This window comes from Podarcis tiliguerta, assembly GCF_965153285.1.
Source record: "Podarcis tiliguerta genome assembly, chromosome: Z".
NCBI classification, from domain to species: domain Eukaryota; kingdom Metazoa; phylum Chordata; class Lepidosauria; order Squamata; family Lacertidae; genus Podarcis; species Podarcis tiliguerta.
Genome location: NC_139553.1, coordinates 45,154,329 through 45,170,515, shown reverse-complemented (window position 1 = coordinate 45,170,515; position 16,187 = coordinate 45,154,329). Strand labels below are relative to the sequence as shown.

At 47.6% G+C, this 16,187-nt stretch overlaps 1 protein-coding gene across 6 annotated transcripts in view; it reads right to left on the bottom strand.

Moving 5' to 3' along the window:
• FGF13 (fibroblast growth factor 13) overlaps positions 1-15,445 on the bottom strand; it is a 226,775-nt gene extending 211,330 nt beyond the window's left edge. Inside the window, exons 1-2 of one of the 6 annotated variants that reach the window (XM_083422517.1) lie at positions 15,106-15,445; positions 4,085-4,334 (exon numbers count right to left, since the gene is read on the bottom strand). In XM_083422517.1, coding sequence (XP_083278643.1) covers positions 4,085-4,133 — 49 coding nt within the window. In that variant the 5' untranslated portion in view covers positions 4,134-4,334; positions 15,106-15,445. Of the gene's footprint in view, positions 1-4,084; positions 4,335-4,794; positions 4,879-15,105 lie in introns of those variants that run through there. The other 5 variants (XM_083422516.1, XM_083422514.1, XM_083422520.1 and 2 more) reach the window with 5 other exon arrangements.
• Between the last annotated feature and the right edge of the window lie 742 nt (positions 15,446-16,187).

Here is a 16,187-nt window from a genome sequence, read left to right as displayed (position 1 = left end):
GGGCCAGGTCCCCTGGGAAACACAGCTTCCTAGGGCTCCTGGGACATTAATTTCATTTCCCATGGGTCTAGGGAATGCTGTTGTGGTAATGGAAACCTCGGCCACCACTCTACTCATTGCTAGTCAATAAGGAAAGATAGGTTTGGGGCAAACAAATTGGGGGAGGCATGAAGGGTTGGGATAAGGAGCCCCCCATCCATCATGGTCATGCCTATATGGAGAGCAGCTTTGCTTGCTTGTTTGTTATCTATTTATTATTGCATTTATATCCCACTTCCCCCCCCCCCAAGGAGCTCAAGGGGCACACATGGTACTCCTCTCCTTCTCCTCACAATACCCCTGTCAGGCTGAGAGACAGTGACTGGCCTAAACCCACCCAGTGAGCTTCATAGCCAAGTATGGATTCGAACTCTGGTCTCCCACGTCCCGGTCTGGCACTCTAATCACACCACACCATACTAACTCTTCCAAAGTAATGCCTCAAGAAGTCATTGCCATTTCCTATGAACCCGTCAGGAGAGGGAGAGAGATGAGATTCAGAGCTCAGAATATGCCTGTCCTGAGTTAGTTCATCTTAAGGAAGTCGAGCCCAGTAAAGCTCCGCCTACCACTGACATCAAGCTATGACTGGCCAAATGTGTGAATGGGCCACTGTAAGTATATAACACCACAGACATAACCTCACATCACTTAAAATGCAACACTTCTCTGTGCAAAACCATTTTCAGACATGCAGCTGCCAGACATCCAGCAGATGGTGGTGACGTCTGGAGAAGTGATGCACTGTTGTATTTGCTGAAGCATCCCTGTTAACTTTTCATACTATTTGACTTTGTTTTGATGGAGTCTGTCTGGAAATTGTCATACTATGTGCAGCCAACCCTTCGGAATGATTAGGTGCATTAGGAGCACAGCATGTTGCAGTCCACGCTTTAAGGACCACAGGACTGGGTTTATTAAGGAGCATGTGCTGAGATGTTAAGACATTTATATTTAAGGACACTGAATAACGCTCATAATGGTGATTATGTCATGCAGCAAACCGGTCTGCCCAGCACAGGAAATAATGTACAGGGGAGGGAGAGTTTATCTGGGACTACAGTGGAACCAAAATTCTTGAAAAAGGCAAGAAGGAATAATCAGCAACCCAGCCCCCTAGCAAGTCCTCAACTACATGCATTGCTTCTCACACTATTTTAATACAGAATTCCCAAAACAGCCATGACTGGGTCCGTGCAATGAATGTTAAACAGCAAGAAATAATAATAATAATAATAATAATAATAATAATAATAATAATAATAATAATAGCGGCAAATCAGGTCTGAAAAGTCTGGTCAACACAGGGCTGACTTCAGCTGAGTTCTACTCAGAGCAGACAAATTAAAATTAACGGAGTTAATAACGTCCATAGATTTCAATGACTTTACTTTGTGTATGACGAACAGTGGGCGGGAAGAACCTAGAAGGGCATTGTTTCACCCGTGAAAACTCCGGGAAGAATCATTCTAATAACTGATACAAGGAAGAAGATAAAAAGAATATCAGACAAATTGGGGAGGGGGGGGTAAAGGCTGGCCAGAAAACATCACGCGGACAGTTAGATAAATCAGCCCCACTATGCACATACTCGGCTATCCAGAGCAAAAGGAGCTAGAAACAGATATCAAAAGTACGGCATACATTGATACTGAATTAACGGGGGGGGTGTCAAATTGTACAGTTGGAACTAGAAAGGTTACAAAGGGAGGATGCATCTAAAATCAACACCCTCGTCCCGCAAGACAACTTGTTCAAGCTGTTTCGGGAACGTAGGAGTAGAGTCTCCACTCATTGTAACAATAAGGTTGTATGTTGATTTAACACGCACACTCATCTCTGTATTCATCTTCACTGAAAAACGACACCTGGCCAAACGGTAACTTTATAATGCCCCTCCTCCCCAAAAATAGATGTCGCCTATAATGCTCAACACCAATCTGTTTGTCCGCAAACCACTTAGACTAAATGAGGAGTGGGGAATGGAAGCAGATCTTGAGTCCAGGCAGAGGCTAGTAGTGGGATATACCACAGTTTAGCCACCACCAACCCACAAAGGGTTTTTGGCATAACCATGCTGTGTAGCCTGAGATGCGAACGATTTTCATTAGGCCCTAATTTGTTTATTTTTCGAGGTATGTGCGTCTGAACCACTGGCTCCTGGTCACCCGGGTGCAGGCAGGGTCATGCACGTACAAACTGCTGCAGAATCAGTAGCACACCCGGATAAAATCCTAATAAAAATCCCCAGCCTGGAGATGTTTCATTTCAAGAAACAAAATTTAAAAAGCTCCGTGAGCTCGCGCGTGCCCGTGAGCGCGCGCTGTATAATAGGAGGGATTAGAGGCTGGTGCACCAAACGTGTGTGAGTGTGTGTGTGCATGTTAAATTTAGTAAGGTTAAATATAGCAAATGAGATGGCAATGGACACCTTTGCACCAACCTCGTGCGCGTGGAACGGATGGTTTGGGAAGCATCGCTCGCTACTCTTCCCCACAACACACACATACACACAGAGGTAATACGCGCGCGCGCGCGCACTCCTCATTCCGATTTCCCCTGCTCTCTCCCAGGCCCAGCCCACGAAGAGCTTTGGTCTACCTTCCGTGCTAGTGGGGCTGTCTATGAAAGTAATCCGCTGGCGCTAACCTCTTACAGTCCTCATCTCCATTCCTGTCCCCGCCCCCCGCCCCAACTCTATTTTGTCTCCATGGCAATTGTTATGCATTCAAAAGAAGAAGAAAAGCAATCCAGTCCCTTGCATGGGGGAAAGCTTGAAAGTCAGTGTGGGTTTGGGGAGTGGCTGAGAGAGGGAAGATAAGATGCAAAGCATCACATGTCCTCTTTCGGACACATGCAACCTTCGGTGGACAATTTGCAAGAAGCCCCCCACCACGTCGCACCACCAGCCTTCCACCCCTGTCCCCCGCTTCTTTGCAAGAGCTGTATCTAAACGCCCAGGCCACCTGGCCTGAAAGGGGCTATGACCATAATATCCTATTGTTTCCTCTCCAATGTGGGCTGGAATAACCCACACGGACGGATGCGCTAGTAGATGGGCTCCAACACCAGGTAGTTAAACGGCCTCTTTTGCATAGAGTTGCCGGGGGGACGAGCGGCGGTGCCAGAAAGGACACGAGGGGTGGTGGTACCCCACGTCCCTCCTCCATCTGTGGCACCTCTGAAGATCCCTGGGAATGTTGCAGGGTTATTTGGCAGGGGGGAAGTAACAGGGCGAGAGAGACGCGTGTGAAGACTTCTGACTTTTGCCAAGCACCGCATGAGTGAGCATCGCCGGCTATGTTCGCTGCTACTACCCACCCCAGGAGGAGGGGGGAATGGCACGTTTCCCTTGCGCGCATACGCGCAAACACACACACACACCACACGCCCCACATATATCAGGCTACAGCCCCAGCCCCAATTGCTACCACCAAGATGATAATTATAAAGAAATAAAGGAGGGTGTACTATGCGGGGTTGATATTCCCACACTTCCTGGTACCTCCAGATCTGTTGCAGAGCACGGGAGCCGGCGAGGCACATGCTGCCTCTCCCCGCGCCGCTCGCACACAAAGGAAGGCACCCCAACTGTCAGCGCCAAGGAAGACACTGCAGCATTAGAAAAGGTCTACCTCCACCCCCAAATGTGGTTTTCCCGCCCTTCACAATGCTGGAAAGAGGGAGGTAGAGGAGGACCTGTGAAACCCAGACACCTTGGGAAGCCAGCCCCCACTCACCCAGGCAAAATAAAATAAAATAATGCTTTAAAGCAGGTGAACTGGGGGAGATAGGAAAGAGGCTTCCGTTGTCCCCATTTATTCTTCCCCTCCCGTTCTTTCTTCCCAGAGCTCAGTACGGAAAGGGAAAGGCAGAAAGAGAGACAAAGGAAATTCTGGAGAGGAGGGGGGTGTATAGACAAAGGAGTGTTGCGCGGGGTGGGGGGCTGTGGAGAATGCAGGAGGAAGAGGAGGAGAAGGGGTCGGCAAAACACACACAGAGAGAGACACACGCACACACGCACACACCTGGCCGGGCCCCTTACCTTTAGATGCATCTTTCTCTTCCTTTGACTTGATCACCTTCCCGCTCATAGATCCCAGTTTGGTTGTAAAATCCCCCCAAGAGACCTCGTGTGGACAATCCGACTGGACTTCCAGGAAATGCAGGCAGTGGATGGAGATATGTGGACGGAGCGATGAGAGCGCCTTCTTTTCCCCCCACCTTTCTTTTGTGGGTAAACGAAGAGGGGGTTGGAGAGAGGGGTGAAATCCTAAAAGCAAAAATGTATTTTTCTTAAAAAATAATAAATAAAAAAGGAAGGGGACGGGGGGAAGAAGAGAAGGGGAAGAGGGGAAGAAAGGAAGAATCAGGAGGAAATCTTGATGGCTCCTCGTGCTTTTTCCTGGTGCAGGAGGGTTCTTAAAGCCCACCACCACTGCCAAAGACTGTATTGAACCTGCTGGCTGGTGCTGTCTCTCTCCCCCTCCTGCCTAGTACAGGAGAAAGGGGGGCAGTGAAAGCGAGGGGGGTCCCCTGGACATCCGCAGGATTCTCCCTCGCCTTGGCTGGGAGGTTTGCAAGAGACAAAAGCAGTTTGCTGCCTCTCTCTCCCCCGCCAGAGATTCCCTCTCCTCCTTCCACCTTTCCCAGGCAGCAGGAGAGGAGGAGGAGAAGGAGGGGACCACCACTCCTAATAGCTCCAGCCCACCCCCACCCCCCAGATGCTACTGGCAGGCAGAGAATTACACACACCTCTCTTGTTCTCCCCACTCAAGCAAAGGGCGGTGGGGTTGCCGCTTGGGGGAGGGAGCGTGCAATCTCCCTGCCTCCCCCCGCTCCTACACACACGATTCTTGTAAAAGTCTAGGGAGGTGTTGGAAGAAACGAAGGGGGGGTCATTACACTGCAGAGAGGGGCGTGGATAAAACTTGCAGGGTTTCTTTTCAAACACAGGAGAGTCGCTCAACAAATTGTATGTTCAGGTAGGTAGAATAGCTATGGGCAAAGCTGTTCCCCAGGTGGAGAGAGAGGCGCTACCTGTTGGGTCTGGAGTAAAAGAGAGATGGGCGGGGGCTGCTTCTGCGTGGCCAAAAAAGAAAGGAGAGCAAATGCGTAATAAAAGAGGGTTTCGAATTTGCATGAAATTTGCATATGAAATTTGCATAGCAACGCAATGCTCCTCCATAGGGAAGCCTATGACCTGTGTGCCTGCTCTCCAGGTCTGAACGTGGAGTAGCAACTTCCAAGGGTCGCCCTGCCCTCCCTTGATCTTTAAGGCAGACTTCAACCCAGCATCTCTTCCAACCAAGGACACTTCCCAATAAAGGGCTGGACTCTAAGAGAGGGTTGGCCTCTGTTAGGGAAGGCAGAATTTTACCTCCCTGGGACAGCGGAAGTAAAGATCCTATTGGGCATGCTGGACTGGTGGTAAGTCCCATTACACATCATGGAGCTTACTTCCAAATAGACATGCCTAGGATCATGCTGTTATTTCACAGTGGGTGAAGAGGGCAAAATACCACACCACCTGCACCCAGCTGCTTAGCTCAATATCTGGAAGGCATTAATGCCTTTAATTTTCAGCTGCAACCACCTTGTGTGGATTTAAGCATTCACTAAACCAGAGGGTAGATTTACACCAAGGGAAGGAGGAAGAAACTCTAGGACTACTTTTTTGAATGGGGCTTTGATGAGACCCAAGCTGGAATTGTGGACCTTCACAGCTTCCTTTTTACCCATCCCCTTTCACCTTCATCCAGTTTTCATCTTACAGCTGAAGAAAATGCAAACAGCTCCAGGTTTTGGGGCTGCTCAAGCAAGACACCCTCCATGGGACCCCCCCCCCCTTCCGCAGTGAGGTTCCCACTTCACTTCCATTGTGGCCATCCACTGCCCCTCCTCTTCCTCACCATTGCAGCCTCCTGCTTGCTTGCCAGTTAGAGAGCCAGTGAGCAAGAGGGCTGTGACATCTCTGGCTCCTCAACATCACTGCTCCTGTCACCTGGGCAAGAGCAAGAGGAGGGTGAAGCAAGGAGGCTGCAGTGGTGAAGAGGAGGCCCAGTCCCAGGAGGCTCTTGTTAGCAGCCCCCAGGAAATGCCTGGCTGTGCTGACTCTTGATGTCATGCAGCCCCTGAAGCCAACAGAACCAAAGCTGAACAGAGGAGTTGGAAAGGTCCACGAAGGCAAGAACCATGAGGATAAGTATCCACAACAATTGTTCTCCCACTGCTTGTGAATTCTTCTTCCTAATTAAGAAAGGGGGGGGGGGAATAGTGTTTGCCATCCTTTCCCCCACAGGTAAGTCCCCATCCAACAGAATGGTAGGACTTGCCAAGTCACCTGGTGAAAAGAATCCATAGGTTATGTATTGTCCACGCCTTCAGCCATAAACAAATTATGAAAAATCTGGATTTTAAAATTCTTTAAGTGGTACGTGTGTGTGTGTGCGTGCGTGTGTGACTTTGATGAGTTGAGGAAGTTCTCCAATCCTGGACACACATCCTGGTGTTCAGCCATAATGAATGGTTTCCAAAGGTAACATCATCTTCATCTTAAATGCCAAATAACTCCCCAAGAAGGATGTTGAGCATTTTCTTAAAGAGGAAAAGAAAAGTGATGATTACCTTTAGTGTCACTGAATGTGCATTTTGGAGGAGGAAGAGCTGCGTCCTCCACTCAAAGTATTGCATTGCAAAACTTAAAATGCAAATTTTGACTGGATTTGAATGCATGCTGAGCTTCTCTTGGCTGATATTCTGGAGTCAGTCAATAAATCACTTTATGTCTAAAACAGCAATCTTCCATTAATCCCAGGGGTGTGAAAGCTTTTTTTCAAACTGAGGGCCACATTCCTCTCCAGGTGACCTTCTGGGGGCCATATGCCAGTGACAAGTGGGGATGGATGCAAAAGTGGGCAGGGCAACTAATGTGAATTATACCTTTGTTCAGTAGGCTGCTTTCTGCCCATGCTCACACAACCCTATCTACCCTCCATATAGGCAAGCAGAAGGCATGATCAGAGTTCAAGGACACAGTCCAGCCTGGCAAAAGCACTTGGGATGAAAAGCAAGACCAGAGAGTGGGTTGCAGAGATGAGGGGTGACTTGGGGCAAGTTTGAAGGGCCAGATAGAGAGACCCTGCAGGCCTGAGGTTCCCCATTCTCAATCTACTCTGATGCCCCCCTCCAATAATGGGGATGTGTCCTACTTTGCAGAATGCAATCCTCTATTTTATGGACTGTCCAGTCCAAGTTTGGTTTAAGGATAACGGATCATAAGAAGGGAGAGCAGCTGGATCCATTAAGTTGCCCATTCACAGTCAGCACCTAGGACAGCAATGTCTGCTTATGTGGGTTGATCCACACAATTATATGATAGATAAGTAGTTGCAGGGGTTTATTTAATCAGCTGGAACTCACTGGAACACAATTCCAGCACCTCTCAGTTGGGCACCATTGCCATTATAAGAGAACAAGGGAGGCGTTCATGGTGAGTTCTGACACCTCTTTTTCTAGAAATATAGTACTGTAGGTAGGTAGGTAGGTAGGATCATAGAATTGCAGAGTTGGTAGGTGCCACAAGGGTCATCTAGTCCAACCCATCGCAAGGCAGGAATCTTGCACCCAATGTGGGCCTTGAACCCACAACCCTGAGATTAAGGGGTCTACCAGTTGAGCTACCTGATAGATGACAGCTGCCTTGTTATCTGACGGAAGCAATCTTTATGCATACATGTATGCATACATTTCACACAGTGAAACAATGAGGAGGTTGAAGAGGAGGGAATAACACTTTTTAATGGTTTGTCTTTACACGTTGCCCTAAAGAGAGACTATCCCTCCTGCAGAAGACTGAAGGGAGAAGACCTCATCTGAAATGGCATCTAATGTCTCCAGCTACTTATACTAAGAATAATCACCTTTTATGTTAAATGGTGTCACCTGATTAACTGGAGGTGCCTTATTAATTGATGCAAACTTCAAAAGAAGAAGATTAAAACAGATTAAAAATTGCAGCCTTAGAGAGGGAAAGATGTGGGTTGCTACTAGAGGACACTAGGAATGCTCCAAACTCATGCAATTCATATCTCCATAGTTCTTTTGAAGGTTTCCCAGCTTGAGTTTTAAGAATGCGTATCAGAAATTATACACATGCCTCAGAATTTTGCATCAGTGGAGAAGGGTTGTAAGTAGTGGCCCCTCCAAAGAGGTAAGCACACAAGAACATAAGGAGAGCCTGCTGAATCAGGCCAGTGGCTCATTTAGTCCAGCACCCTGTTCTCACAGTGGCCAACCAGATGCCCCCATGGGAAGCCCAAAAGCAGGATCTGAACATAAAACCAACTCTCTCCTCCTGTGGTTTCCAGCAGTGGGTATTCAGAAGCATTGCTTCCTCTGGCCATGGCTGCAAGGTCAAGCCCAGCAGCTCACCTCATCCAGCATCTTGTTCTCACAGCAGACCTGATGCCTATTTTAAGCCTGCAAGCAAGACTTGAGTGGAACTGTAGCTCTCCTATACTGACCTGCACTGCTAGTTGAATGTAGCCCACTCAATGAGCCCTGCAGTCTGCCAAACACAAGAGGCACCACATGTGGTTGGTGAATTGTTTCATGGGTCACAGGCTTTGCAGGCAAGAGCTAGAATCAGATCTAATTAATGGCTGGCTACATGTGTATAGGATATATGCTCGCACTACCCAACCCTTCCTGCTCTGTCCCTTCCTAGCCTTTCAGGAAGCACCAGCATTTTAAGAGTGTTGGATAATGATAAGGAGGTGTGGATGTTCCCAGCTGATGTCATCCATCTCCTGGCCAATCACAATCAATGGGGTCTTTCTGCTTCATTGCCCCATTTGCTGTATGAAAGTCAGAACCCCCAATAGTCTGACCCAGGCACAATGTCACAGACAGAATTTAATGAGCAGGAAACATTTGCCTTCTGGAGCTGTCTGGAGCTAGGCAGCAATTAATTCATAGACCACAGCAGAGCTGCATAAGATGTCAGCCACCACAAGCCCTTTCAGTCTGCTTGCTTTTTTCTTTTCTTCTTTTCTTTTTAAAATATTTAGCACTCCCAGAACATTTCCATATCTGGAGCATGGTTTTCTGCAGATCACAAAGGCACATATTTTGGTATAGTTTTATTAAGGGTCTAATTCCAGGAATGGCTGGATACAGCCACCTCAGTCTGGTCAATGCCTGGGTAGGAGATCACCCAGTGGGACACTACTTTGAGTTCCATAATGTTAGAAAGTTGAGATACGAGTATCATAGTCTTATATTCCAAGACTTATCTCAGGTCTCCACATATCAGTCCTTCTGTAGCCAAAAGGGCATTTGCCAATGCAAAATAGACTGTAAGAAGAGCCGTACTGGATCAAGCCAAAAGGGGGCCCATCTGGTCTAGCACCCTCTTCTCACAGTGGCCAACAGATGCCCATGAAAAGCCCTGAAGCAGGACTCTCCTCACTTGTAATCCTCAGCAACTGGTATTCATTTGCCCATTCCAAAAGTGAAGGTGGAATATACAGATTGTGGCTAGCAGCCATGGAGAGCCTTCTACTCCATGGATTTGTCTAATTCTCTTTTAAAGCCACCCAGGTTGGTGGCCATCTCTGTCTCTTGTTGTGTGGTGCAACAATGCGCTATGTGAAGAAGGCCTTCCTTTTGTCTGTTATGAATCTTCCAACATTCCTCTTCGTTGGATGGCTCGATGTTCTAGTGCAATGAGAGAAGGAGAAAAAAACTTTTCTCTACCCACTTTCACCATACAATGCGTTCTGTTATACATTTATTTAATGTCTCCCTTACTCAAGGTGTAAGAAGGCCTGGTGAAACCCTTAAGTTAGCAGAAACACAGAAAATCTTTAGAAGGCAACTCCAAAACAGCCCAATGGGAACTGAGCATGCTCTATGGCCACAGAGTAGGACAGTCGGTAGAACATAATCTCATGGGCCATGGGTTCGAGTCCCATGTTGGGCAAAAGATTCCTGCATTGCAGAGGGCTGGACCAGATGACCCTTATGGTTACTTTTAATTCTACATTTCTATGATTCTATGAAGTAGGGTTGACCTCTTTATCCAGGACATCTTTTTCATGGATATGTAAAAGGTCATCATAGAGATCCATAGTTAAAAGTAGACATCAGCAAATGTATCCTCTCTTTTTTGCTCTTTAAAATACAGTAACCCTACACTGGCCACTGTGGGGCAGGGGACATGGAAAACTGAAAAAAGCAGAACAGAGGAGCTAGAATCATAAACAGCAAAACTTTGCACTGCAGCATTCTTTTGCAGCCCTCACTTGTCACCCTGAATTTGGAGAAGAGCCATTGTACTCGGTACAATAACAAAGAGAGACAGAGTTTATAACACATATTTTAGTGCCAAATAGTCTTTCAATCATTAACACAGCCACTTTTAGATGTCTAAATCTGGGGTGGGGAATAGGTGTTTTTTCTTCCTGTTACTGAAAGCCTGTGGAACCAAGCAAAGTTGGACCAGGAGGTGAGAGCCAGGAATAATGAAATGGCGTGAGCATCAGACAAGAGCAAGAGATAGGACACTGGATCAAATCTCTGCTCAGCTAGGAAGCTTACTGGGTGACCTTGGGCTAATGACTCCTTCTCAGCTTCACCTACATTGCAAGGTTGTTAGGGGAGGATAAAATTGAGAGGGTGGGCAGGGTTAGGCCAAGCTCCTGCCCTGCAGGGAAGGGCAGGTTTCAATGGCAAGAAATAAGAATAAATAATAATAACAACAAATATTTTAAAAAATAAAATACCCAGAACAAACTTAGTTGGTGTCAGGGGTTCAGGAGCAGAGTCACAGGAGAGGGAGGAAGTGGAGAGCGAGGGGGAGGAGTCCGAAGGAAATGTCAGCGAGGACAGCAGTCCGAGGTCTCTGAGTCTCTCCAGTGACTCGGAAGATTCACAGAAAGGGGCCCCCATAGTCAGGGCAAGGGGAGTGCCCAGGGGGGCACCTCGGGAAGAAGGGGCCAGAGGGGACTCAGAGAGTAGCAGCTGGAAATCCGGACCAGCGTCCCCCCCAGAGCGCAGTAGGGGGGAGGAGTCCCAGGCATCGGGATCAGGGGGCGCGCGGGCAGCGGGAGAACGTGAGGCAGGAGGGACCACACCCTCGTCAGGGAGCGAGGAAACGGTCATCAGGAAAGTTAAACGCGCGCGCGCGCCAAGTTCAAATGTACAGGAGGGCGGCAAGGTGGGCAGCCCGGGTAGGGAGCCAGGTCCTAAAGCCCGCCGAAGAGAGGGGGAGGAGTCAGAGGGGTCAACGTCTGCCTCAGAAGAGTCCAGGAGGGAGGAGACCCCGGGGGGTAGTAGGACCCAGAGGAAGAGAGAGAGAAGGAAGAGGTGGAGTAAGATTAGAGTCTTAAACTGGTGCGCAGGGGGCGGAGACTCAGACGGAGCTTCGCCGGTCTAGAGTCCAGACGTAGAGCTGGGACGCTGAGGCTTTGAAATGGAAACTATTCTTCAATAAAGACTTTTATACTTTACTACCGGCTAGCGTTGGTCCTTGGTGAGCTGGGACCCGGAGCCAGCTCTGACAGTTGGGCTCTAAGGTTCTACTGGAAATTTTATTTATTTTATTTTTTTATTTTTTATTTCAACTGTGTCAGACCAACACGGCTACCTACCTGAACAAATAAAATTGTGTTTTCTGTTTGGGACACCTTGATAGGAATCATAATGACACTCTTTACAGGTGGTGGCAAAGATGGCACATTGTGCTTCAGAGAGTGCTAGCTGATTGCTCTCAACAGCTATTTCTTTCTCTCCTGAAAGCTGACATGCTTCTCCACACACACTTCCGACAACCAGCTCTGCTAAGGATTATGTGATATCAGAACATGCTTTATACTAAGCCAGGCTTCTGGTCCAGCAAACTTAGTATTGTCCACACAGCAGGCAACTGTTCTTCAGGGTTTCAGGTAGGAATATTTCCAGCCCTACCTGGAGATGACGGGGATTGAATCTGAGACCTTCTGCATACAAAGCAGATGGTCTACCACCAGGGGTTGGCAAACTAAGGCCCATGGGCCACAAGCAGCCCACGGGGGTCATTTAACTGGCCCATGAGCCGCCCCCAAACCAAGTTGCCCACTCGTCGAGTTCCAGTGTGCTGCGCTAAACTGGCACAGTGTGGTGCGGGGACTCACTTCAGCGGCACTGGAAATCACGTCTGTGCAGACGCAGACACTGGAAATCACAAGCATGCACGCTCACGCACATGAGCAATCTGGCCCATGGAGGGATCTTTGCTTGAGTGAATCAGCCCAGGCGAGGTAAACCTTGCCAACCCCTGCTCTGCCACTAATGTGTGGCTGAAGGAGCAGTGGTTCAGGGTTAAAGACCCATTGCTATTACTGCAGCAGGATCCCAGCAGACTTTCTGGCTCCAATTTCCTTCAGCCACTCAATTAGCAGGAAAGTGAGTTTTTTAGCCTCTGGAAATAAATCTTCTCACCCTTTGAGCTGATTGGAACCAATTGGAGCTGATTGGAGGGGAGGAGTTTTTGTTTTTGCTCTTGTTCTTGTTTATATGTAGTTTGTGTTCTCGTTTTGTATTTCTATGTTGTTAACTGCCCTGTGATCTTCAGATGAAGGATGGTATGCATATTTAATAAATCATCATCATCAAGGAGGTGATTTAGCCTCTTATTGGCTCCTAGGGTCACTCTGGAGAAGGAGCTCAGGAAGAACACAAAGCACAGATTGTTCTATGTGCTCCAAAGCACACAGGAACAGTTAAAACACCAGGTGCTTCAGTTTCAGGAGAGTGGCTACAAGTTCTGCTGCGTACAATAGGACCTCAAGAAAAACATGACTTACACCACTCTGAAAGAATATATCAGAGCACTTCCAAACTGTCCATTCTACTGCAGAGAAAATAGTAGCAACATGTGGACATCTGTACTGGTGACTGCAATGCATTCCTAATTATAATATTATTGCATAATATTAAAGAGTTGCTTAATCTTAGAAGGGTGTGTTGTGTGGCTGTGACTACCCTGCACTTCTGAATTTTCCATGCATGGTGTCATGGTCGTCAGGAATAGATTCATCTTATATTTTACAGAAATTCTACAAACCACTGCAAAAAGGGCATCAGGGACCAAATCTCCCCATCACCCCTACATTTTCCATCCCAACCCTTTCCACTGTTATTCCATGCTTCAAGCGAAGCCATCCCCAATTCAGGATTGCATTTCATTTGCTGCTGGAGAGGGCAGGTTTGTTGACAAACACAAGGAGTCTGGAAGACTAGAGAGTCTCCAGTAAGAGAGTCATGGAACAAAGACGGTTAAATGTTACAGCACAAACAGAAGTGTTTTCTTTGAGGGGCAGGGAGGCAAAGATTTGTCACTCCAAGGCCAGGATATCTTGCCTCACTGCCCTCCCCTTTTAAGAAAGCTTAAAAAAAATACTTTGCATAAAAGGGCACCAGGGCAAAATGATGGGGTGAGACTTCAGCTGCCCATCATCTTAAGATAATCTATATTTGTAAATTAGCATTTGAAAATCTAGTGAAAATCTGTGTCATGGGCCAGGGTCCCACATCCTTTATGTACCTAGCAATGCAACCCAAACATGATCAGGTGGTTGGGAAACCTCCTCCAGAAGGAAAGTTTGAAAGCGTTTGAATAACTTTTTATTTTACTTGAAGTGGCGGGCAGCATAGCACCACAGGAAGCTGCCTCATGCTGCCTCAGACCCTTGGTATTGTCTACACTGACTGGCAGCAGCTCTCCAGGGTTTCAGGCAGGGTTTTCTCCCATTCATAGCTGGAGATGTTGGAGACCGATGCTGTGACCTTCTGCAGGTAAAGCAGATGCTCTGCTCCAGCAATGAGGGACAGGACAGCACTGAGAGAGCTTCTCGGTGGATGTGGAGAAAATGGCTATGCTACAAGGACTTTTCCCCTCTGTCTCTCAAATCTGCAAGAACTTAGGATCTGTCAAAAGTGGAATAAAGGGTGTGTGATTCAAGCCAGACAAAGAAAGGACTTCTTCACCTGTACAGTTATTGAAATTCAAGGTAGAGATGGCCACTAGCTTAGAGGGAATTTGGGGCAGTCTTTGCCAACTTGGCATCCTCCCGGTGCTTTGGGCTACAATTCCCATCAGCCTCCACCAGCACTGATTGGCAAATATTGATTCTGGGGGAAAACACAGAGGGGGAAGAGAATTGGCCACAAGCTACGAGAGTTAAATGGACCCTCCATATTTAGAATCAGTATATCCCGAATGCTGCTTTCCAAATGGGCAACAGCAGAAGAGGGATATTCCCCACCACCCACTCCTTGCTGGCTTCCCAAGGCCACAGTAGAAAGAAGGATCTGGTCAGACCCAACCAGACTATCCTTATCCTCTTTGTAATTCCAATTAAAAGTAGAGACATCACCTTGCCAACAAAGGTCCGTATAGTAAAAGCTATGGTTTTCCCAGTAGTGATGTATGGAAGTGAGAGCTGGACCATAAAGAAGGCTGATTGCCGAAGAATTGCTTTTGAATTATGGTGCTGGAGGAGACTCTTGAGAGTCCCATGGACTGCAAGAAGATCAAACCTCTCCATTCTGAAGGAAATCAACCCTGAGTGCTCACTGAAGCTGAGGCTCCAATACTTTAGCCACCTCATGAGAAGAGAAGACTCCCTGGAAAAGACCCTGATGTTGGGAAAGATTGAGGGCACAAGGAGAAGGGGACAACAGAGGACGAGATGGTTGGATAGTGTTCTCGAAGCTACCAGCATGAGTTTGACCAAACTGTGGGAGGCAGTGGAAGACAGAAGTGCCTGGCATGCTCTGGTCCAGGGGGTCACGAAGAGTCGGACACGACTAAACGACTAAACAACAACAATTCCAATTAAACCACAAGGGAATTATGCGAGGGGGAGATAGAAGCTTGTAAAGAACCTATATAAACAGTGCGAAAACCAATTATACTTTTTCATGTTCTTCCCTGGATGCACCAGGTTTTTATTTTCTTTCAAAGTTGGATCCAGTTCACCCAAACAATGCTCCCCTCCCCACCACCACTGTGTCACCTACCTTAATCCGAGAAAGGGCTGTGAGCTGTGTGCCTTAGAAGCTATTCCTGGCCAGGAGTTCCAGTGCTCTACAGAAGTAAAAATCCTGAATTAATCCTATGCGATTAGCATGTGCTTAAAAAATCCCCAAGAACAATGGCACAAAAACAAAACAAAATACAAATCTCTGTCCTTAAAAAAACAACACAACTCCTTCTCCCAGTTTCCCGTGGCCTTGGGAAAACACTCCAGAGGAACAACCCTCTGAATCTGGTAGAACGTGGGGAGGGGGAGGCTGACAGAAGAACGACCCATGCAGTAAAAAGGGTCAGAGGCCTGCCATGCCCAGCCAAAGAAGCGTCAAGTCACAGGGTTTCTCCAGCAGCTATTTTTAGTGAAACAGAATTCCTCAAGTTGTTTTGACTTCCCAAGTTGCTCTCCTCTAAGTGCTGGAGAAGGCAGCTGCGCATCCAGATCACCTTACAGCATGGAGGATCCCTTTCAGAGCCAAAGTTGGAGAGGAGAGGCCCCAGGAAGAGACGAGTGGTCAGGGGTGCTGTCAAGAAAGGGCATTAGGGCAGCTGTCCATGGCTCCCCTCGGAGGAGGGCCAACAAAAGCGCTGGTTTGCCACATTTTGAACACATGCCCACCACAGTGATGCATACGCATGTACACACAGAGAGTGTTCAATTTCTTAAAGCATACCACATCAAATGAAGGGACTCACTCAGCTGCATGCCTTGAGGTAGACCAGCTGTAGAACCTCACTCTTTAAAAGTACAGTGATACCTCTGGTTAAAGATCTTAATTTGTTGTGGAGGTCTTAACCTGAAACTGTTCTTAACCTGAAGCACCACTTTAGCTAATGGGGCCTCCCGCTGCCACAGCACGATTTCTGTTCTCATCCTGAAGCAAAGTTCTTAACCCGAGGTACTATTTCTGGGTTAGCGGAGTCTGTAACATGAAGCGTCTGTACCCCGAGGTACCACTGTATGTTTGTTAATTTTTGAGAATACAGCTGTAAAAGGTCAATCAGATGTGCAAATCCGTCAGAGGGGGGAAAAACCACTCATAACTGTGACCGTGATTGTGGCTGAGTGAGG